At 41.7% G+C, this 23890-nt stretch overlaps 2 protein-coding genes, 2 long non-coding RNA genes and 1 other non-coding gene across 6 annotated transcripts in view; 2 read left to right on the top strand and 3 right to left on the bottom strand.

The window, feature by feature from the left end:
• The first annotated feature begins 952 nt into the window (after positions 1-952).
• Positions 953-4576, top strand: PEX12 (peroxisomal biogenesis factor 12). Of its 2 annotated transcripts, none has more exons than XM_006174856.3 (3): positions 953-1657; positions 1979-2532; positions 3320-4576. In XM_006174856.3, the coding sequence occupies exons 1-3, from the start codon at positions 1532-1534 to the stop codon at positions 3717-3719; spliced, it is 1080 nt and encodes a 359-aa protein (XP_006174918.1). In that variant the 5' UTR covers positions 953-1531; the 3' UTR covers positions 3720-4576. The 2 variants fall into 2 exon arrangements, with proteins under 2 accessions (XP_006174918.1, XP_014406247.1); XM_014550761.2 differs by having other exon boundaries at positions 3317-4576.
• A 538-nt stretch (positions 4577-5114) lies between these two features.
• LOC116669243 lies at positions 5115-7538 on the bottom strand. Its single transcript, XR_004326571.1, has 2 exons — positions 7055-7538; positions 5115-5233 (listed from the first exon to the last, which is right to left on the bottom strand). It is a non-coding gene; the product is annotated as an uncharacterized LOC116669243 (long non-coding RNA).
• LOC116656883 lies at positions 5358-5454 on the bottom strand. Its single transcript, XR_004311889.1, has one exon. It is a non-coding gene; the product is annotated as a Z30 small nucleolar RNA (small nucleolar RNA).
• Positions 7539-7788: 250 nt separating the features above from the next.
• Positions 7789-23890, bottom strand: part of LOC116669246 — a 25701-nt gene continuing 9599 nt past the window's right edge. Inside the window, exons 2-3 of the long non-coding RNA XR_004326573.1 lie at positions 16099-16155; positions 7789-8025 (exon numbers count right to left, since the gene is read on the bottom strand). This is a non-coding gene — a long non-coding RNA (uncharacterized LOC116669246). The remainder of the gene's footprint in view (positions 8026-16098; positions 16156-23890) is intronic.
• On the top strand, positions 13979-21839 carry SLFN14 (schlafen family member 14). The gene is made up of 4 exons (XM_006174857.2): positions 13979-15038; positions 16440-16568; positions 17963-18677; positions 20717-21839. The coding sequence occupies exons 1-4, from the start codon at positions 13979-13981 to the stop codon at positions 21549-21551; spliced, it is 2739 nt and encodes a 912-aa protein (XP_006174919.1). The 3' UTR covers positions 21552-21839.

Raw genomic sequence — 23890 nt, 5'->3', positions numbered from 1 at the left:
ATACCCTCTACTTCTAGCTATTTAGCTCGGGGCGGGGCGGGTGACTGGAAGGAGAAGGAGGGAGATGAGAGAGGTACAAATTCAATAAACTTACAGCAGCAACTCAAACAAGGCAATTGCACATGTGAAAGCACTTTACAAACGGTAAGGTTAATTATATTAATTTTGGTATACAAATCATGGAAAGTATCTTCTCTGTCAAGCCTTCCCAGTTCACGCTACTTAGAATTCGTCAGAATCACTCCGTCTTAGCACTGTACTCATATCGCTAATGTGACACATCCTAACCGTGTACCAGGGTAGGAGCCATTTTCAGAGGGTGCAGCAGGTGCCCAGTTATGGTTGAACATAACCTAACCTAGAAGACAGTTAAGCTATCAGCTTGAATGAAAAATAATCGTCCCAAATTCCGAGGAACAGCAGGAACTTTTTCTCATTCTAACCATCTTTTTTAAAAAAAAATAATTGGCGGTCATAAAGCTAAGGCTTCTAAATCTCTAGCTCTGCTCCTTCGAATCCTTCTCGAAAGCGGCAGAATATAGTGAATCACCAGCCCCGGCCGCGACCACAGTGAGAAACCGCCATTCCACAGTCCCTTGGGTCCCTCCGCCCCTAACTCTATCGCCCCAGAGAACAAAGTCCTCAGCAGCAGGCGGAGCTCTGGCTCCAGGCGCCAGACGTGGGCGTGGCGCCCTCAACACCTTGCCAAAAAAACTCCATAGAGATCAGAGCTGTGGCTTTCCAACGAGGCTGCGATGTAAAACTAGCTAAGAGAAGTAAAACCAGCTAAAAAAAGTAAAACCTACGAGTAGAAAAATCATCCTCCCAGCGAACCCCGGAGGGTAGTCTTTACTTTTAGCGGGGGCGGAAGCGGAAGCGGAAGTCCCAGTGAGGTCATAGAGTTCTCTAGTTCCGGTCTCGGGCGGAGTTCGAGGCTAGAGCGCCTCTCCTCCGCCAGCCGTACCCAATCCCTGGCGCTTCCTATTTCCGAGTGCTGCTTCTGTCATAAAGCGGAGACCTCCGTTCAGACGTGGTGTCGCGGGTCCCTCGCCACTAGCCTGGGGTCAGCGCGCAAGCACGGGCGCGGGTAGGGGGACTGCACAGCCTACGGCTGCGGCGGACTGCGCGGGCCGGCCCGCACTGGCACCTCTGAGCCCTCAGAGCTGCCTGGCTGTTGAGCCCTCACGATTTCGAGTCCGTTATTGCCGGCCTCCGGGACGGCCGCTCGAGAGCCCAGCGCTGCTTCGCCCCACAGTCACGCTCTGCCCTGCGAGGTGCAGCATTAATCAAATAACCGCCCCACACACCACTGTCACCCACATCCGCGTTAACTTCTGTCTTAACCTCCTTCATACAAGACCCCTCTCCTCTTCTTCCAGAAGAGGTCATTTTTGCCCACTTCCCGGAAAATCGAGGGAGTATCCTGCTGAAAGGTTACATTTAAGGCTGAGCACCCATTTGATACCCCCCAAAACTTTATGCTTGCCGGAGCGTTTGTGGGCAAAGTAAAACCCAGTGCACACGGGAAACTATGGCTGAGCATGGGGCTCACATCACAGCTGCTTCTGTGGTGGATGACCAGCCATCCATCTTTGAGGTGGTAGCACAGGACAGTTTAATGACAGCAGTGAGACCTGCTCTTCAGCATGTGGTCAAGGTAAGGTATTAATTCTCTGACAAATTTTAGGGATGTCTGGGTAAAAACGAAACCAATAATTTGAATTTATTTCTTCGCCTAGGTTTTGAAACTACCAATTAGCATATAATTCATATCCTATGATTTAAGGGTTATTGAGTCTGTTATGTGTAGAGCATCGTGTGCGCTGAATATTTCAAGGAGGTTAGGGAAGACCCCAAAAGAAGTGACTTGTTTAAGCCCAAAATGTAGAATTTAGAGGGAAAAAAATTATAAATACAAGAATTATAAATACAGCTGTGTAATGGAATGAATTTCATTTATTGATTTATTTTGCTTTAGGTTCTTGCAGAATCAAATCCTGCCCACTACAGCTTCTTTTGGAGGTGGTTCGATGAAATCTTTACCCTGCTAGATCTTCTGCTCCAGCAGCATTATCTGTCTAAAACCAGTGCCTCATTTTCTGAAAACTTTTATGGCTTAAAGAGGATTGTAATGGGAGACACACAGAAACTTCAGAGACTGGCCAGTGCTGGTCTCCCAAAGAAGCAGCTCTGGAAGTCAATTATGTTCCTGGTTCTTCTTCCCTATCTCAAAGTGAAGCTGGAGAAACTGGTTTCTAGCCTGAGAGAAGAGGATGAATATTCTATCCATCCCCCTTCTTCCCTTTGGAAACAATTTTACAGAGCCTTCCTGGCAGCCTACCCATTTGTTAACATGGCCTGGGAAGGCTGGTTTCTTGTACAACAGCTTCGATACATCCTAGGAAAAGCTCAGCATCACTCACCACTGCTGAGTCTGGCTGGAGTTCGGCTAGGTCGACTTACAGTTCAGGATATACAGACTCTGGAGCACAAGGCAGCCAAAGCCAGCGTGACGCCGCAACCAGCCAGCAGGTGAGGCCTTAACATTTTTCCAAGACCTCTGATCAGTAGATTCTAAACTCTTATCCCAATTTTATGAAATTCACCTCCTTCAGTCAACTTTATTTCATAAAATCATAGGAAAATTCTTGTGGCCATAAAAACAGTAACTGTCCTCATCATACTGACTGTATTTTTGAGCACACTTGCTATGTGCCAGGCCCTGTGCTAGATGTTTATGTACATTGTCTCAATCCTCATCACAACTCAATGAAATAAATGCATGAGCAGTGAACAGTTGAAGAAACTTAAGTTCTAACAGTTAAGTACCTTGCCAAAGACACACAGCTAGGTGGCAGAGCTGAGATTCGAGCCAGATCAATACAATTCTAAAGACTGTGCTCTTAACCACTAGTGCTGTCCTGCTTCTAGTTAGTGTTTGTGTTCTCCTACAAGTTTAAATACATTCCTCAATACTGTCGAGTTATTTTTTTGAGTTGTTTATTTTTCTGGATATACTATCTTTTACCCCTCAAAAAGGTCTATATAATCAATGTCTAATTTCTTTCTCAAAACACAAAACAAAACCCTAGTCATTAAAAACAAAGCTCAGCTCCTATTCTCCGAAAATACTGTTAAGTGAGAGAGGGCACTGTTTAGAACAGATCCTCAAAGAGACAATGCCAGTCCAGCAACTCTTCAATCCCCAAGGTGAATCAGTGATTCTGATGAAAAGTATAAGAACTGCATTTAATTTAGTCATTCTGTGATTACACCTAAAGTTTCTCCTTTTTGCCTCCTTGTTCTATTCTCCCAGCAGCATTGGTGAAAAGATAAAGTCAGCTCTGAAGAAAGCCGTGGGGGGTGCTGCCTTATCTCTCTCTACGGGCCTCTCTGTGGGCGTATTCTTCCTGCAGTTCCTTGAGTGGTGGTACTCATCTGAAAATCAAGAAACCATCAAATCATTGACTGCCCTGCCTACTCCGCCACCGCCTGTACACCTCAACTACAATTCTGATTCGCCCCTGTTACCCAAAATGAAGACTGTGTGCCCACTGTGTCGTAAAAACCGGGTGAACGACACTGTTCTCGCCACCTCTGGCTATGTGTTTTGTTATCGCTGTGTGTTTAATTATGTGAGGAGCCACCAAGCTTGTCCCATCACAGGTTACCCAACAGAAGTACAACATCTCATTAAGCTGTACTCCTCTGAGAACTGAAAGGGGTTAGCATCTTATCCCATGACAAAATGATTGCACTATGAGGCCACAGGGTAGTTTTCTACATGGTATATAGCGTTGTTTAATACTTCTAATTCTCAATTAATAATTGTATGAACTTTAAACAACTATCTGGATTTCTTTAAAAGGATATACTCGTTGATCTTAACCTTTTAGCTTGCTCTCTAGACAACCCTTCTCAGGGTTGACCAAGCTGGTCAGAGTGAGAGAACTGGGATTGGCAAAGGATGTGAGGGTCAGCATAGAGGAACTGGATAAAAGGATAATTAGCACAGAAGCTTTTCCTGTCCCCTTCCTTAAAGGACAAGGGGTATAGAAAGAAGCTCTCAGGAAAACCTACATTAGACCTCATCAAGTGGGTGGTGAAGGAGAGGCAGGTCTTTAGGGAAAAAAGCATTTATCTGTCTCTGAGGAATAGGTTTTATCAGTTTACAAACTGTAAAACTTTTTATAGAAATACTTAGAAATGCTTTAGAAAAACAACAGCTCCTTCCATATGCTGTGACCCATTTGTTAAATAACATCTGCCATAGTTTATGAACTTTTAAAGATCCTTTGTGGACTATACATATCTTTCGTCAGAAACTGGTTCAAGGAGAGTAGTGGTTGAATGTAGACACAGACTAGTTTGAAGATTCCACTGTGAAAGCAAAGCTATTAATGAAGAGATGAAATAAAATACTGATCTAACTATGACTGTATAAAGAAAGGATCTTTTAATAAGCTCTTGCTGCTTGCTGTTAAGAGTTTGCTAAACTGGCATGAATTATTCTGGCTATTACTAAAGTTTCTATAAAACGCTTAAACAAATTTTGAGAATAAATGTTTTTAGCAAAGAGCTGTTCCATGTTTTCATGACTATGTGGAAATGGAAAGATTAGTTAAGTGTTTAAATTTTTCAGTCAGACCACCTTTGACTTTTTGAGGTATTTTGTATTAACATTTTGCTTTTTTTGCTACTCCAATATTTGGAGAAATCCTCTACTCCAAGAGCAAATCCTCTACTCTGGTTCAGCCTTGCATGAAATACCTTACTTCAGAAATACTACAGAAACACTTAAGTTGCCTATGTAGAAAAATGCAAGCCACTGGATTGGCAGGTTGGTGAAAAGATGGGTTTAAGAAAAAATCATTAGAAGAGGAAGGATGAAAATAATTTTTCATTATTTGCTGAGATTGGTCTTTTCCAATACAACTCACTTTAGAAATTCAAAGCACATTTCTCTGATAACACAAAGGTGATAAAACTAAATTTTGAAACAATACCCTATAGATTTTTAAATACTAACACTTTTATGTGCCATAAGAAAAGTATAATGGATATTTACAAAAATTCTTGTTAATCACAAAGTTTTATGAAAACAAATACCATAGTTAATTAAACAAACTTTTTTTTAATATAGTAATAAGTCAGTAAGGGAACTGAACCAGATTCAGGATTTAAATAACGCAGTCTTCCATGAAGATATCAAAGCCAGATTTTTCACCTCAACCTAAGAAGGAAAACATGAAAGTATCAGTAATTCAAAAGAATATCAAAGAAACACTCTTAAACATAACAAAACCAGTATCCAAATAGGCTAGAACATACCAATGTGGAAAAACCACAACCAGAATCAGCTCAGAGAGAAGATTAAGGGGTCATATCCTGGTCAAAGCCAGCACTGAAGCAATGGCAATACCAGGTCAGACTATACTTCACTCATCATCGCATCACTGCACTTCAGCTCCCTGTATGATCTAAGAGCAGCTCAACACCCTATTTTGACATCCAAGAAGACTTAGGTTTACCCATGAAAAAAATAAAGGCTTCTTTTAGATTAAGTTTCAACCATAGGCTTTCAATACTCGATCTTCCACTATGTACCTTAAACAATTGTGTTGTACAAAAAACGCAAACTTGAACAAGTTTTTTTGGGGGGGTGCTTTTTTGTTTCGAAGTACAGAGTAATGTGGAGAAGCATGTACAGTTCAAAAACATGTCTTCTTTTTATTGAGCCCAAACACCATATATGATAAAAACAGTGATGTCTGTGAAGGGACTTATAGTCGAGTTCTAAAGCAAAAGCTTTAGAAAAAGATTTTCTACTAAATTCCTGTATAAAGGAAAGTCCAGTTTATTTAATACACAGTTTGATATATAACTCTGCTGCCAACAAAATTGAAAAGTATAGTCATAAAAATTTTATATGAGTCTTCTCAAGAGTCCAAGGCCTGAGGAGGCTATGATTTGACAAAAGTCCATAGCAAATTAACAGCACAGTTGGAAAGAGAAATTGAGGTCTGATGACCAGATTTATATTTTTCCACTATCAGCTAAATACAAGGTTTAACTTCATTTTTCTCCAGGCCATGGGCGAGATAAAGGAAACAATGCAAAGCCTGGGTAATTCACAACCTGGATAATCAATTTCTGAATGAGAAAGTTAACTGCATTTCATTTATTCTATATGGCACCTTCTCATGGTACATTATGGCTGATATGCTATGCTAAAATACTAGGATCACAAACAATGTCACCCTCTCAAGCCTTTCAGCATAGTATTGTCAGTATCTAAATAACACTTCTGGAGAAATACAACATGCTTCCTTCAGCCTTTTTTAAATGTCACTAGACATTCCATAGTTAAAAACTGACAGCCACAGCCGTGGTCTGTGTTCTCCATTCAGTAACTAAACGCCAGGAAGAGAGGGCAACTAACACAGTGCCTGTTTAAGGAGCTATGCTCAAGCCTTTATCTCATCAACCTCTAAAGGTGAAGTAAGTACACCTTAAAAATGAGCAAACAGGCTGAGAACTTAATTTAAATAACTGTCTAAAAGCATGAAACTTGTGAGCAGAGCTCCATGTGTACTCCAGCCACACACAGAGGGGCACACCTTCCTAGTTCTCTTCCTCCACTTCGCTCCATCTGGAGGGCTTTCCCTACCCGCTTTCAATTTGCAGAACTCCTAATTACAGTTCGAAAATCTTACTCAAATGTCACCATCTCTGTTAAGTGGTTCCTAATTCCTTCCGTCATCCCCTCCTATCTCCCACAGCACTTTTTCCCACCACAGTACGCATCACACGCCAATTATTCACCCATTCCCGTCCCCCATTTCCCCGTCTCTCCCACCAGCCCATCACACTGAGCTCCTAAAGAACCAGGACTGCGTCTTACTGGCCTTTGCATCTATTACGCTCAGAACGGTGCCTAGTACAGGAGGCTCGATAAACGAACGTTTAATTCAGTCAAGGAGCGACCCACCCTACTAAACCCTAAACTCCTAAAATATGAAAACATATGCACAAATTTATAAAGCCGACTTACCTCCAACATTTCTTAAGAACGTACCTCAAGCATCTCTAAGCCCTCCTTCCCCCAGCTTCTAACTCATGGCGTTTTGCACGGCCCCCTGAGCAGGAGCACCAATACTTATACAGTGGACCCTCAAAATAATAATAACAATAATAACACCACTACTACTACGAATACTTCTACTACTAAGAACAACAATGTCCAAACCCCACCAACTTCAGGAAAGACTGAGAAGCCGTCCTCGTGGGGAAACACGAGTAAGGCCGGAGCCAGGGCTCAAACCAAAGCCTCAGGCAGGGGGTCCGCAGCCTGCTTTCTAACCCCTCCCCACACACCAATTCTTACGCCCTAGATTCTCAGGAGGCCAGGCCCGGCCTGCAGAAGCTGACGGCAGCCAACTCTCGGCAGTTCAGCGCCAAGAGGCACCAGCTTTCGGGTTCCCACCAACCTCCGTCTCGCTGCCCCGCCGGCATCCCACCGTCCTGAGCGGCTGGAGCGGGACAACCAATCGCACAGCGGCTAGAGGATCACGTGAGCCCCAGTCTTGAGGCGGGGCTGGTGCAAGGAACAGCCAATCGGAGGGCGAGACAAACGTCAGGGGTGGAGCGGGCAGGCTGACGCCAGCGCCTTTTCCCTAGCTTCTTTGCGTGGCGGGCTCCGTCCTCAGCGTTAAAAGCTGCGGTCTGGACAGTTCCAGCCCGCACTCGAATTCCCTGCTCTTGGACGACGGGAAAGCTGTTACCTGGAGTGGTTTTGCCAGTGCCTTGTTTCACAACTGGGGAAGGGCATCTGAGGCTGGGTCGTAGAGTGTGTGCGCCCTGGGTTTCTGGGAGGAACTGTCGATTCAAACACTGATCTAATAGTATCTATTGCGCTTCTGCTGGATTCTCGCCTGCAGGCTAGAGGTTGGGGTAGTTTGAAGAATGTGTCTCTCCCTCCTTGTCCAAGAGGAACTCATTGGCTGCTGGAGGCTTGGACGCTTCCTAAATAAGCAAGAGGTGCCACAAGAAAAGTGCAGCTAAATATTTAAGAACTGCAAAAGAGAGCAGGAAAGATCTTCCTGGGAGAGGTGACATTTGATCTAGGTCTTGAAAAATGGGTGGGATTTGAGAATTAGAAGTTTCTGGGAGAAAATAAATTAACTCCCAAATTAAATGAGAAAGCATAGGGGAGCTTACCAAATTAAAGTAAAGTTGAAACAGTGTAGTGTTTCTAAAAATTCAGTGAGTTAGAAAAACCAGGAGGAAACTTATCGATGTAGATGCGCTCCAGCATCAAAAACAAAACTCTACAATCCAGACTACAGAATCAGTAAGGTTGAATCTGGAGTTGGATCCCAGGCATGTATATTTTTAATAAGTGCCCCAAGGGAGATCCTGTTAACACCAAAGTTTGCGGACCAGTGTTAGTGTTAGAGAAAGGGGGTGGTAGGAGATTTGAAAGACAGGGCAAGACTTTGTTAAAGATGGTGCTTGCTGGCCATGTAGTTTAGACTACTCTGGAAGAAGTGGGAAAATTCAAGATTTCAGAGTCTGAGGAGATAAGACTGATCAGAGGTGAAAACTCAATGTGCAGCTGTGTCTTTAAATAGATTGAAGGAAGGCAGAGTGAAAGAAGGGGAAACTCTTGCAAGTGATTGCAGTGGTCCAGGGGAGAGCTAATAAGAAATGGAGAGGTGGCATATGAAAGGCAGCAGGAGGAATGTGATGAGTGTCAGATAGGGATGGGTAGAAGGACATTAGGAAATAAAAGGGAAGAATGGAGAAAAATGAAACATCTTCTGTACCAGACCCTCTAAAGGCCTCCATTGTACTTTAAGGATAGGAGGGGTTAGACAGTGAGGGGAATGGGCCTTCGCAATGCTGTTTCATCTGCCTGGTTTTCCTCTTTCTTCTCCAGTTCCCTTTCTCAACCTGCTTCATTCTTACTTGCAGACTTCAGCTCATAGACCACCTCATTTATGAAAACGTAGTCACAAGCACAGTTATTGTCATTCCTCAGAACACCATGAGCACACTTTTCACGTATTTCTAGCTCTCCAGAATGGCACTAGAGTGTAGTGGTCATGCATATGGACTACAGTATTTGCAAGCACCGTAAACTCTCTGTTCCTCAGTTTTCCCATCTGTAAAAAGGGAATCGTAACAGCACCTGCCTCATAGAGCTTTTATGAGAATTAAATGAGAACAATGCATAGTACACAGAGTGCTCCACTGATGTATGTGTTGTATTGCGATGAGTTGTTTAATACATGTTTTCCCTCTCTAGATCATGAACAGGATGTGTATTTTATTCTTCTGGCTAATAGTAAGCCTCCATGGCAGAATGCTAGTAAATGGGTTTTGGAATCAGATAGACAGGGGTTCAAATCCCAGCGCTACTATTTACTAGGTGTGTAACCTTGAGCTTTACTCCCCTGAGCTCAGTTTCTTCATTTATAAGATGGTGAAAATCATGCATGTCTTACATGTTATGAGGGCAATTTGAGAGCATCAAATTTGCATATCTGGCCCAAAGAAGGCAGTCACTAAATGGCCCAAATGGCAGGTAGACCCAGAGCATAGCACCACGTTCAGAACACGGTAAGTGCTTAGAAATTGATGACTGAATGGAAAGCTGACATTCTGTGCCAGGCGCCATGCCAAGCTATTTATGTATATCATCTCACTTCATTCTCACAAGAACTGTATGGAGAAGGCACTATTGTTATCTTCAATCTACACAGAAGGAATCTGAGGCTTTTCTTAACCAAGGTTTCAAAGGTAAAAAGCTCTACAGCTAGGATTTCAACAGTCTCAGTGCTCAAAAAACCCAGCTGATTGAATGAGAGAATGAATAAAAGTTGGGAGACTTACCCAGAATCAGGTGGTAGTGTGGTAGAACCAGCAATCTTGCTCACTATGCTATCTACTCTGCTGTTCTAGCCAAATCTTCTCTATGAATGAACTGAGAATGTGATGGAGGCTGGTATTTGGCAGTTTGTGTCTGTTGAGCTCCAACGCTGTCCTGTAACTACCTCTGCTGATAAACAGAGATGCTTAGTGAATAAAAACTTCTTAAATAAATTGGGAGCTCTGGTTCTCAGCCAACTGTCAGCATGCTCACATCACTTTCCCAAGGCTTAGAGCAAATCACCATCCAAGCTACTGATTTCGTGGACATTTGCTTTGAGGTATCAGAGCCAAAATGTGAGATCCTCCCTGGCCTGACAGCTTACTTCTCATAGCCAGGGGACTTAACTAAGGAACTTTGAAGATGGAAGAGAATCTCTCTTTGCACATCTTTCCTTCTGATTTGGTTATCCTTCCTTCTGATTTGGTCCCCAATAGTGCATTGAAGAAGAATAAGAAGGGAACAACAATCCAGTTCCTAGTTCTCCTGCTCCAAAAATGTTCTCCCTGTTGACTGGGAAGAAAAAGGGAGGTACTTAGATAGCTATCTGATTTTGAGACTCCAAAGCAACACAGAATCCCAAACGAGAAATGCAGTGGAAGGAGTAGGGGCATCTATATTAAACAGACCTGGCTTTGCACCTCAGCTCTTCCACTTACTGGCCGTGGAATCTCAGTGTCCATGTAATGTGCCACGCTCCCAGCTTGGACCCTTGTGCCCAAATGCACATGTCCAGTAAAAGATGGTTCTTTTCATCTTTCTAAAAGTAAGTAATATAAGAAGGATTTCAGTGTAAGCATGAAGCTGAGAATTAAGATAGATTGTAGAACGAAAAGTGAGACTGAATTTGGAAGTGAAGTGAGTGAAAAAGGGTTAAAGTTGAAGCCGAGAACAGGCCTTTGCAATTTATTGTGTTGCTCTGCTGATTACACATCATAGTACCCATTCTGCCTCCTCTTCTGGAAACTCTTTTCAGCCAAACAGGAACAAAAAGTAATGGCAGCAAAGCAGGACTTCGTAGGAACAGTAACCTCAGTTAAAAAAAAAAAAAAAAAAAAAGACAGGAGGGGTATCCAGGGTATATATATATAAATGGGATGTTACTCAGCCATAAAAAAGAATGAAATAATGCCATTTGCAGCGACATGGATGGACCTAGAGATTATCACTCTAAGTGAAGTTAGTCAGCTAGAGAAAGATAAATATCATATGGTACCACTTCTATGTGGAATCTAAAAAAATGATACAAATTTTACTTATAAACCAAAATTGACTCAAGGACATAGAAAACAAACTGGTTACCAAAGGGGAAAGGGCAGGGGAGGAATAAATTAGGAGTTTGGGATTAAGAGATACACATTACTATACATGAAATAAACAACAAGGACCTACTATATAGCACAGGGAACTATATTCAATTTCTTGTAATAATACGTAATGGAAAAGAATCTGAAAAAAAAATGTGTATGTATATGTATAACTGAATCGCTTTGCTCTACACCGGAAACTAACATTGTAAATCAACTACACTTCAACAGAAAACAAAATTTTTAAAATTTACAGGTTCTTCTTTATCATCATCATCATCATCACCACCATCATCATCATCAATAATTGATGGTCATTTTTCAGCCTACTACAAGAAGTTTGATCCAGTTTAAACAGCATCCCCAAATGACTGTCTCTTATCTGTTTATTTTTCCATTTAAATATTTTCTTTAAATTGGTGTTCATTGTAGACCATTTATAAAATACAGAAAAGCTAAAGAAAAAATAAAGGAAAAGAAATTAGATGAAAAATCATCTGTAATCCTCTCACCCAGGGATAGCTAAGCCTTCAGCAATGAATATTCACTAGGCTGGGTCTTGTGCCCAAAAAGAGGAAGAGTATGAAAAAAAAAATAACAAAAACAAATAGAATAGAATAAGTGATTTGGAAGGTGATAGACTAGGCTAATATTTCTCATACTGGATATGCACAGGGCAGCTTAAAATGAATGTGGAGCTTTGAAATGAAATTAACCAGGACAGGAGGTGCTTGTATGATGTATGGAAATGACACTCAGTGTTTAAGAGGTGAGAAATTTAGCTTTAGCCCCTTACTTGAAAACCCCTGAATTCTCCCATTACTACTTCATTCACTCCCAGAGGTCAGACCCTAGCCTGCCAATGTGCCCTGTCATAGGCTTTTCTCGGGTCCTTATCAGCCTTCCTCAGTGGGTCAATGTTATGAAGACGAGGGGAGTCTGGCAGAGTTCCTGCTCCTCCCAGGCTGCTATCAAAGGGCAGCAGGGGCTGTGACAGAAGGCAAACATTCAGACCGAAGCCAGATGTGGAACTGAAACAGCCAGAGGAAAAGCAAGAGCATCAGGTAAAAAAAAAATTAAATCTCATTCATCTCATCTTAGGTGTAGTTTATGTCTGAGGGCAGGAACGGGTTGGATCATAGCTAAGGAGAAACTTGTAAAGGAAAAAAAATGAGAAATTTGGGGACGCATGAAGCAGATGTTCATATGGAGCTAAACTCTCAGAAAACTCTGTATCTATCATGGTTGTTATCAGCATCCAAGTAACATGAGTGAGACTTGGGAGTCATGAGAGTATAGTTCTGCTAGTTCAAAGGCAATTAGATTTGTTCTGTGAGTCTCAGCAGGTGGAAGTTATAGGGGGACAAACTGTAGCTGAAAATAAGGGAGCCATTTCTAACAGGTCTCAGAAAATTGAAGGGGACTAATTTGAGAGAGAGTGAGTTACTTGTTATTGGAGATGTGCTGGAAAGCAATTTGTGGGGAGTTGCATATATTTTAGAGAGGATTTAAGAGTCAGATAGGTGGTTGGACCAGAAGATCTTTAAAGTCCCTTCCAACACTTCTGTGATTCTATGATATGAAGAGAATCTTGTTAGAAATTTCTCTAAGAGCTCAGTATTTACATTTGCCTATGGGAGATGCTCACATAGGAAAAAACAATTCATCAGGTTGATTCTGGTTTGCCTGCAGGAAGTAGAAAGGCAACCAAGAGTTAACTAATGGCAGAGGAGGGGGCCCACCCTGCTGGATGCCTGCTTTTTTCCCTCTTGGTGGGTATAAACAATACCCATATGGCCTCTGCCTAGCAGAGATCACACGGAAGAAATAGGTTCCTTTTTTGGAGAGGAAGAATTTCGGTTTGGGTTAGTAAATATTTTATTTTACAATTAACAAAAGCTAAGGGGGCCATGTCTGAAACATTTGCTTCCCAGGTGCTAACCTCAGTTTAGGTCTGGTGTGGGAAGCAAAGGGAGGTTGGCCACAGTTTAATAACGATGTCTCAAAGGCTCATGTTCTTTCCCAAGTCTTAGAGGTTCCCACAGCACAGGCAAACTGTTAGGAGGGGAAGAAAACTCTGCATCACACTGTATACGAAGAAATGTACTTTTAGAAGAATGTTTGAAAAGTTTAAAAGATTTCTGCATTTGGTATCAACTGACATTCTTTCATAAGTAGAATAAAGGGCTTAAAAATGTATAAAATAGAACAGAAAGAATACCAGGTTTTATGTTTGTTTTCATAGCCAGATCTACATCACATATACTGCGAAACTATTCTCCCTTGTTCTCTATTGCTTTCCTTTCTTTCCCCTTTGAATTATAAATAGGAGCATCTTCTGACGTCAACTATTACTTCTGTGTTTTCTCTAATAACTTGCTTTGGCTCCTGTGCCAACCCATGTCCTTCACATCTGGGCTCACTGTTGGTGCTTCCTGATTTTAAATGAAAAGTGGCTAAAAATTTCAGCAATACGATTTTTTCCAGTATGGTAAAATACTAAGCATTCAGTTTATCGATGCCCATTCATGCTGGAAAGGCCAAAGGTCTTGGCAAAGTTGTCAGAATACACTTACATCAAAGAGTACTTCCAACAATAAAATGTATCTCTAATAATTTATAGCTTTGAAGAAAATATTGCAATCTCTGGAATTCTTGTTTAAGTAGAAACATTTTTGTCCTGATTTTTTATTGGAGCCCTTTCTGTTATTGTTTGAGGCACAAAAGTGTTGCTGACATGAAGCGTCTCAAGGCTGACACGGAAATGCTCTACCCTGAGATAATTGTAGAAGTGGGCAAAGTGACTCTTGGAGAAGACAGCAGGAAGAGGATGACCAACAAGTATATGAAGAGAACTGAGAATTCTAAAATCATCGAAGCTACGTGCGCACTGTTAAATTCTGGAGGGGGCATCATCAAAGCAGAGATCAATGATAAACACTACAGCTACCGATGCCATGGGCTGGGACAGGATCTGGAAACTTCTTTTCAAAAGCTCCTTCCTTCAGGGTCACAGAAATACCTTGACTACATGCAGCAGGGGCACCACTTCATGATTTTTGTGAAGTCATGGAGGCCAGATGTTTTCAGCCTCCCTCTAAGGATTTGCAGCTTGAACTCCAATTTATATCAGAGAGCTGTGACTTCCACTATCAACCTGAGTGCCAGCGGTGCCCTGGAGCTTCTCCGAGAGAAGCAGTCTAGAGCCCAGAGAGGAAGATCAAGGGTGAAGGAGCTGCAGTCTCAGAAAGCTCCTGACAAATACATTCAGGAAGAGGAAGACATGAGGATGTCTGCCTCAGAATTTTTTAAAAAGGACAGACTCATGTATAAGGAGAAACTCAACTTTACTGAGTCAACACAGGTCGAGTTTAAAAGGTTCACCACCAAAAAGATTGTGCCTCGGATTAAAGAAATGCTGCCTCATTATGTTTCTGCATTTGCCAACACCCTCGGGGGATACCTAATTATTGGGGTGGATGATGAGAGCAAAGAAGTGTTTGGATGTAAGAAAGAAAAAGTGAGCCCTGACTTATTAAAGAAAGAAATAGGAAATTGCATAGAAAAATTGCCTACGTTCCACTTCTGCTGTGAGAAGCCAAAGCTGAATTTCACTACCAAAATCTTAAACGTGTACCAAAAAGACGTCCTGTATGGTCATGTCTGTGTGGTTCGTGTGGAGCCCTTCTGCTGTGTAGTATTCACAGAGGCCCCAGACTCTTGGGTCATCAGGGACAATTCTGTCACCAGGCTGACGGCTGAGGAGTGGGTAACCATGATGCTGGATATTCAATCAGGTAAAGCAGAAGAGAAGTCATTACCCAGTCAGCAGGGAGGAACCCCTTCTCTGCCTTCTGTGGGTACTTGGTCAGATATCTCAGTTAAAGAATAGAAAAGCATTTGAGGGGAGAGTGTAGCTCAGTGGTAGAGTGCACGCTTAGCATATGCACATACCTCCATTTAAAAATAAATAAATAAACCTAATTACCTCCCCGATCAAAAAACAAAAAAACAAACAACAACAACAAAAAACAAACCCCAAAAAACACACAAGCAACAAAGTAATAACAATTTTAAAATTGAATGAAGAAAGAATAGAAAGCAGCTTTTACTTACAAACCTTCTCCTATCAAAGGGTTATTTTCTAATACTTTGTTACAAAGACTCAGAATATGAACTCTGTGAGGCCAAGAAATGCTTGGATTTCTATTGCTTTGGGGGAACGTAAGCCATTAGCCATGAATTCATGAAAGTTTTCTTTCACGCACTGTAAAGGCCTGTTGAAAAAGTTTTGCAGGCTGATATTTCTAGTCTAAAACATTCATCAATAGTCTGTCTCTAAAAATGATATTTCAGGGAAACATTGTTTAAGAATGACTCTCCACTCATTCTTTCAAGGGAAACTTGTTGACAAATTTGAATTGTTTCAGGAACATTAGGAGCTAATATCTTCAACCAGTGGGCTGGGGACACCGCCAGGTGGAGAAAAACCAATGCAAAAGGATGTGCTGGGGAGGGGATGGTGGTGGGAGAGAAGGACTCGTGTTTTCACTTCCTTACAGTTTTGATGAGAATCAGTGCTGTTGATTTCAAATCAATCCAAAAGGGACTTACAGGCTGAATGAAGTTTATCAATTTGCTTTCACGATCAGTAATATCCAGATTCGATAAAAGAAGCTCAGATAAAAGAAGCTTGAGCGATTTTATTGAATTATTCTTTCCCTTGTCCTAAATTGCTGAGTTTACTCTTCATGTGCATACACACCAAACTAGAGTTCCTACCATTTTCTATTCCAGCTAAACTTTGGATGGGGACTTTAATAACTATAATGATATAAAAAAAAATACTGTGCTTACTTTTTCCTGACACTCCCGCATCCCATCACCTAGAAGCCTTTTCTTCTTAGCGGTGACCTGGAATCAGAATACTAGAGTTGAAAGGAATCTTAGGGATCACCTGCTCACCCTTGCAGGAGAGAGAGGTGAAATGACTTGCCCAAGATGAATCACAAGTGACTTAGAAGATGCAGGAGCCTGCAGGAGTCCCAGACCTGATTTTCTAACATACGTGAACCATCTGAGGCATAGAAAGAGTGGGAGCAGCTCAGGCATGACACATATCACCTGTCCAAATAGAGGAGCAATAAAAAAAAATGTTTCTTTTTTCATCTGAAACAACTCTCGATGGATTTGTTTAGCTCCTTCCGGTCTGGCCGCAGACTACAGCCTTCACGTGATTTCACCAGCTTCGTCTGCACTAAGAAGCCCATCATTTCCCATCAAAGTCCTGGACTTTAAGATGGCTCTACAACAACGCTTTTTCCCAGGTACTCCTTGATTTCAGCTGAGGGGACTATTTGTTTTCTAAAATTATGCTGAAAGGAATTGGTAGCAATTAGTCCAAGTTTTTCCCCATAGAGAAGGTCAAATGTAGGGTTTAGCAGACGAAACAGTCCTGAATCCATATGTATGGCGAACTCCTGTTTTCAGTGATCAGATCTGCCCTATACTTCTGTGTGCTTTCGAGCTCCCAGTCACACATGGCTTTTGTTCTCCAAATATGAGAGAACACATTTGAGAGAACTGCCCCACCCCAGCTTTCCAGTACAAAAGCAGGTGAGCCATGGGGTCACCTGGACTCCCTAAGGCAGAGTTTCTCAACCTTGACGCTATTGACATTGTTGAGGGGAGCTGCCCTGAGAATTGTAGGCTGTTTAGCAGCATGCCTGGCCCTCTACGCACTAGATGCCAGTAGCCCCTCTCCAGCTATGACAGTCAAAATATTTCTAGGGGGGAGGGATAAATTTGGGATTAGCAGATACACTATACAATATATAAAATAGATAAACAACAAGGTCTTACTGTATAGTGCAGAAAACTATGTTCAATATCCTGTAATAACCTATAATGAAAAAGAATACATGTATGTATAACTGAATCACTATATGCTATACGCCAGAAACTAACACATCATTGTGAATCAACTATGCTTCAATAAAAAGAAATTTAAAAAAAATTTTCCAGATATTGCCAAGCATCCCCAGGGAGCAAAATTGCCACAAGTTAAGAATCACTGACATAGAAAACAAACTTACGGTTACCAGAGGGGGGAGAGGGTAGGAAAGGATAAACTGGAAGTTTGATATTTGCAGATACTAGCTACTATATATAAAATAGATAAACAACAAGTTTATACTGTATAGCACAGGCAACTATATTCAATATCTGGTAGCAACTAATGGTTAAAAAGAATATGAAAATGAATATACGTATGTTCCTGTATGACTGAAGTATTATGCTGTCCAATCCAGAAATTAACACAACATTGTAAACTGACTATAGTTCAATAAAAATATTTTTAAAAGAATCACTATTGTAAAAGGACAGTTCTTAGTTTCCCAAAAGCATCACGTTCACCCCCACACACATAAGTCCTTAACAGGAAGGAACACCTTCCTAGCAGTGCCGGACCATTTGGGGTTGAAGAGAGGATGCTAGAAGGCTGTTTTGTAAAGACTCCTCCCTGATTGCCTTCCCCTGTATAAGAGCTGCCAGAAATAGGAAACTAACAGCCCTGGCCTGCGAAGAGAAGGTGCTTTGTTTGCAGACAAGGAAACCCACAGTTGCATGGCCAGGCTCATTTCTTCTGATGATGATGATGCAGGAATACTAACAATGTGCTTTTGTAAATTTTAGTAACTTCTATTCTTTGACTTTTCAGTGACACAGGAAGAGACACAATTTAAACCAGAATCCCTCTGTAAGAAGCTCTTCTCAGATCACGAAGGACTGGAGGAATTAGTGAAGATGCAGATATATCCTTGCTCTCCGGGGATTGTAATATTTTCCAGGAGCTGGGCTGGTGATGTTGGCTTAAGGAAGGAGAAGAATGTCCTGTGTGATGCTCTCGTAGTAGCCGTGAACAGCCCCCTGGTGCTCTACACAATCTTAATAGACCCCACGTGGGTTGGAGGGCTTGTGTATGCCCGAAACACTGCTCATCAGTTAAAGCAGAAACTGGGAACTGTCGGTGGTTACATAGGGAAAGTGTGTGTCATCCCGAGGCTGGTGCACCTGCCCAGCACACAGTGTAGACCAGATGAAACCCCCGTGCACTACCCCCAATCCTACAGGCTCGCTAATGAGGGTGAAATGGAAGCTTTGTTGCAGGCCCTCATCGTGGTCTCGCTCTGCTCTCGATCTCTTCTGAGTGACCAGCTGGGCTGTGAATTTTTCAATTTGCTCATAGCAGAGCAGTGCGAGCTGCTTTCAGAGAGCCTTCAGGAGACACGAGAATTGTTCATCCACTGCCTTCCAGGAACCAGGAAGACAGCCCTCGCCATAAAGATCACAGAGAAAATTAAGGACGTGTTCCACTGCAAGCCAAAAGAGATCCTCTATGTTTGTGAAAGTGACTCCTTAAAGGATTTTGTGACGTAAGAGTTTTACTGACTAAATACATCAATATTTACTCAGTCTTTTCAACGGTATCACACAAGTAATTTGCAGTTTAGTTTAAGATTTTGTGATGCCTTAGCTGCAAGGGCGAGAGCCCAAACTATAAACACATTTGGGATCATGTAGTTGAGCTGTAAAACGGCACTTTGCAATGTTCAGGCTTAAACATCTCATTATCAAATAGCCAACTATGCATAACTTTTAATCGATGTAATTAAAAACTTTTTCCCCACAATCTATGATCTTTAAATTTAAGAAAGGTCGAAATGAACCTGTCTTGCTTTACATATACTTTTTGCTCGATACTTAAAAATGCTTTAAAGTCACAGGGTATTTCCGTCAATTAGACTTTATACCTAACAGGAACTTGAATTTAAAAGCCATTTGATTTCGTTTATAAAATATGTTTATTTGTTTGACTTGTTCTGAGTCAATAATTGTAGAAAACATGCACTTTGCTTCTGATTTAAATCTTTAGCCTTCAGTTTAGTAAAAGAAATGGATTGTTATCCAATCCAGAAAATGAGGGCTTTTCATTTTTGGTTTGGTTGACTTATTTATGCGACAGATCTTTTTGAGCACCATTTATATATATGCTAGGTACTGTGTACACTTAGTGTTAGAGGCAACAAATATATTGAAGACCTTGCCATAAAACCCAATAAGAAAGACAAAGAGAAAAATAAGCAATGGGAGTGTTCTGTAATTAGTATGATAGTAAGGATATGTTTATCTTAACTTAGGCTGGAGATTGGTCAGCAAATACTCCTCTGTGACAATCCTTGGGCACACTCTTAAGATGTCACTAGGGGAAGTGAATAAAATGGGGGCTTTCTAGGCAAAGTGCACAGCAAGCACAAAGGCAAGGAGGTTAGAGCATTGGAATGGTAGATCTGCCTGGAGCAGTGAAGGGCTGTGGGTATGTGGCAGATGATGAAGTTGGAAAGGAGGCAGATGCCAGACTATGAAGGATCTTGTAAACTGTGCTAAGGGCTGCATTCTTTACCATGCTTCCTAGGTATGTTTTAAAGTATCCTAGTCAAAAGGCAAATTCAATTCAGCAAGTTATCTTTTGAACTGCTAATGTGAGGGGGATGCAGAGATGGCTAAGAACCAGTGCTTTTCTTCAAGAAGTCTGCAGAGTCCAAAGTGGAATAGAGGAACATGAATAGTAATGATTCAGGACATAGGGAGTAAAGCCCCAGGGATTGCATATATAAAGTCAGGAAATCTGTAGGGATGAGTGATAGTACTTGGATCCAAATTACAGGAGGCAAGAAACAGCCAAGTTTGTTTAATATATACATGGGTGTGTGTGTATAAATATATTATATATATATAATATATATATATGTGTGTGTATTGTATGCTAAAACATACAATAAAGGAAAATTGGGCTAAATAAATAGGGTAGTAGCTTCATAGAGGCATAGCCCTGTAATTTGTTACCCTTCGTGACATGTCATGGAATTCAGTAAACTCTTAATGTTTTCCTCACCAAAATCTACAGACTTCTTGTTTTGGACTCCAAGAAATAGGATTTGCTCCAGAGGAATCTGTATTAGCCCATACCTCTTTTGCATATGAAAATTATGATACGCTTCCAGGTAACTATTCTCCAGCTCTAAAAAAAAAAAAGACAGAGAGGAAAGAAATAGTAGTAACAAGTGTAAATTACTTTTGAGATTTCCTTTAGATGCAAGGGATTTATCTTCAGGTATTGTTAAGCAGCAGAAATGGATTATAATAGAAATAATACAATCTCCTACCTGGGTTCATTTCGAAAGTTTCACATGCAGATTTAACTTGGTAACCCCAAAGAGTAGGGTTTGCATTTGTGTATTCTGTCTGTCAGGTTAACTTGTAAGTTGAGCAGTTTTGTAGGATCCAGGACTGAATCAATGACTCAGCTTGCAGATGGGAACGAGCCTCTAATTCCAATCCAGACAGTAAGACATGCATGGTGTTTCCTTTGTTTATATGCCTGAAAGCCTATTTTCTCTTTCATCCTTAACAGCCAGCAAACCACCTGCCATGCTGTGACCCGGAAAACCTTCATGCGAGGGGAATTCCCAAAGATCAAACACATAGTGATGGATGAGACTGAGAATTTCTGCAGTAAATACGGTGACTGGTATGTGAAGGCAAGGAGCATCACCCATCCAAAGGTGAGGGGCACTGGAAATGAAAACCTTCACTATGGGATTCTCTGGCTTTTTCTGGACCCTTTCCAAGTCCATCATGCAGATAGCAATGGCCTTCCCCCTCCATCTGCTCAGTTTCCTCGAAAAACAATCACCAACGGAACCCACTGTGCTTTGGAAATAGCGATGGTCATGAAAGAAGAAATGAAGAGGATCAAAGAAAATCCTCACTTCAACCTGTCTCCAGACACATTGGCATCGTTCAGAGAAGCTGCCTACGAGGAAGTGATGCATGCCCAGGCTCTGCCTGGGGTGTGTGAGACAGAGACGAACCTGACCACAGAAGAAATCGCGAAACGCGTGGTGGAAAGGTGTCACAACCTGTTCCAATGTGGCTATCTGCCCAAAGATATAGCAATTCTGTGCAGGAGAGGGGAGGACAGAGGACGCTATGAGCTTGCACTGCTAAGAGCAATGGAATTATCTGAGATGCATGGAGCCACAAAGGTTGTGTTCAGCCAGGCCTCTGGTGTTTTGGACAGTCACATCGTTTTAGACAGTATTCAGCAGTTTTCAGGCCTGGAGAGGAATATTGTGTTTGGGCTTAGTCCAGAATATGCCCGGTCAGAGGAAGTTCATAAGCTCCGTTTTGCCTCAAAAGCCATTAAACACCTCTACCTGCTTTATGAAAGGAGGTCAGCCTCCTGAAAATTATTTCAAACAACACAGAAAGGCAGAAAGAAGAGTCCCTTCCCCCAGGCAGGTGGCAGCTATGCTTTTTCTCATGTTACAAGTGGGGAAATCAAGGCAGAATCAGCATATCCTGGAGCCACAGAAATGGTTCTTGGGACAGGGCCTTTTGGTCTATCTGCAGGGTCACCGGCCTTTCCCCACATCTCTTCACCTCTTCCCTGGGACTTAAATTGGTCCCTTGCTTCCACTTTTCCTGGCCCGATCCAGCTTCTCTCTTGTCAACCACAGAGGTTCTCCTCCAATACAGAGCTGATTCTGTGACATCCCTGCTAATAATGTATCTTCAGGAAGTCCCCGCAATCTTGAAACCAAAGTAATTTTCAAGGTTTTCCATGATACCCCCTGACGTACTCTCCTAATGCATCTTTTATTATACCTCCATCTCCCAGTGTTTCTAATGCACCCCAGCCTTGGGGACTCGGGGTAGGATGCCCTCCAGGCTGCTTACTTTGACTACGTGACTCCAGGATGGCCCCTTGGTTGGCACTTCATACTTACTATGGGTCTCAAGCTTTATAGGCCCAGAGCTTGATTTGTAGTAAATAAGTGGGCTGGATGCTTTTGCTAATTGGTATATCCAACAGTAACATAGGAAGCTGTGTTACGTATGGATAGCTTTGCAGCAAGGGGAGCTGGCAATCCAGTTCAAGTGTGTGAAGACTTCAGGCTATGTTAGACGATTGAAATCATTTCTAAAATAGGGATATTTCCTACACCAGGACTGGATAGGTCAGCGTCTCAAAAGAAAGCAAATTTAGAAAGCTAAGGATGACTGGTTGTTCTATACTCTCTGCCTCGGATGAAAGTGTTTTAGTTTCTAAAGTTTCCAGGTTGACCATAGCTCTTCTAAACACCTTCGTACTTTGTTCACATGCACCCACTACATGTTAACATGTTTCTCTAGGCTGGGAACGGCACACTTTCTGCTGCTGGCCTGGGAAGTAATCTGTCTGTAGTGGGGGTCTTTCTTTGCACATGCCTGATCTCTTCCATTATGATTTGGTGTTAATTTTCCAATCCAACTCCGAGCGTTTACAGGGAGCCTGGATGGCAACTCTACCACTTACCCCGCCTGTACATATTTCCGACCCCTGGCTATGCCTGTGCTATTCACAGCCTTCAAATCCTTTTCTGTCTCTTCTACCTGTTGATATCCTTCCTTGTCCGTCAAGTCCTTATTCAAATGCCGACTTCCTCAATTAAATGTTCATCACCCCCCTAAGTTGGTCTCTTCTTTTACAGCCATTCTATGAATTAAAAAAAAAAAAAAATATATATATGGCACCAAACTCATTCTAAACTGTGCCAGAGAGGCAGTTGCTGGCATAGCAGAATCCAAGTAACACCCTCCTATCATGTATTCTTTCCACTGTATGTGAAATATACTAGAAATAAGATCAAAGTTCCCTTTTGCTAGTCAGCTCCTGAAACAACTAACCCAATCCTGTGCTCATCAATGCAATCCTGCTTTTCTCTCCGTAAGGATTTTTAAATTTGGAAAGATTATGATTTCTAGACTGTTTTTAATTTCTAGAAAGGTTTAGGACAAGGTTTATTGATGCTGGAGAGGCAAATGCAGGAGAAAATGTGGAAATATTCTTCTGGCTATAATTTCACAAAAAGTCCTTCAGCTTTTTAAGAGGCGAGAGAGCAGTCAGGGCTTGGAAAAGTGCTGTTAGCTGCCTCTCAGAACTGCTCAGGCCACCAAACCAGCCAGTCTGAACCTAGTGTCCAGCTGTCCTACTCCTGGATTGAACAGCAGACCCTCCCCACTGCCTCCTGCTGCTCCAATTATCTGACATTTCCTCCTTGGGGGCTTTAGGATACTTTTAGGTGGGTGAAAATAAAGTTCAGCAATTAATTAGTTCTTGATGAAGCAAAAGATACCAGCATGTTAACATTTAGAGCATGGGAGATGTGTGAATTCTCTAAAAAGAATTTACAGAGTCAGAAGTGGAAGGATGGGGCGGATGTAGCTCAGTGGTAGAATACATGCCTAGCATGTTCAAGGTCCTGGGTTCAATCCCCAGTACCTCCATTAAGAATAAATAAGTAAATAAATGTAATTACTTTCCCCCAGGGAAAAAAGAAAAAGAAAGTGGAAGGGAATACAGAGACCAGGGATTGCTCAATTTTAGTCATAAGCCTCAGTACCATTTGACTTTAAACTATTTGTATACATTGTATAACTTTTGATAAAAATAATAGATTTTTAAAGCAGAATTAATTGTTTTAGATACTGAATTTGAGATTCTTTGTCAGTTCTTAGTCTACACAGACAGTTCCATTAGGCA

The sequence above is a fragment of the Camelus ferus genome, chromosome 16 (assembly GCF_009834535.1).
Source record: "Camelus ferus isolate YT-003-E chromosome 16, BCGSAC_Cfer_1.0, whole genome shotgun sequence".
Taxonomy (NCBI): Eukaryota; Metazoa; Chordata; class Mammalia; order Artiodactyla; family Camelidae; genus Camelus; species Camelus ferus.
Note: the sequence above shows the minus strand (reverse complement) of the source record. Positions and strands in the feature narration are given on the sequence as shown.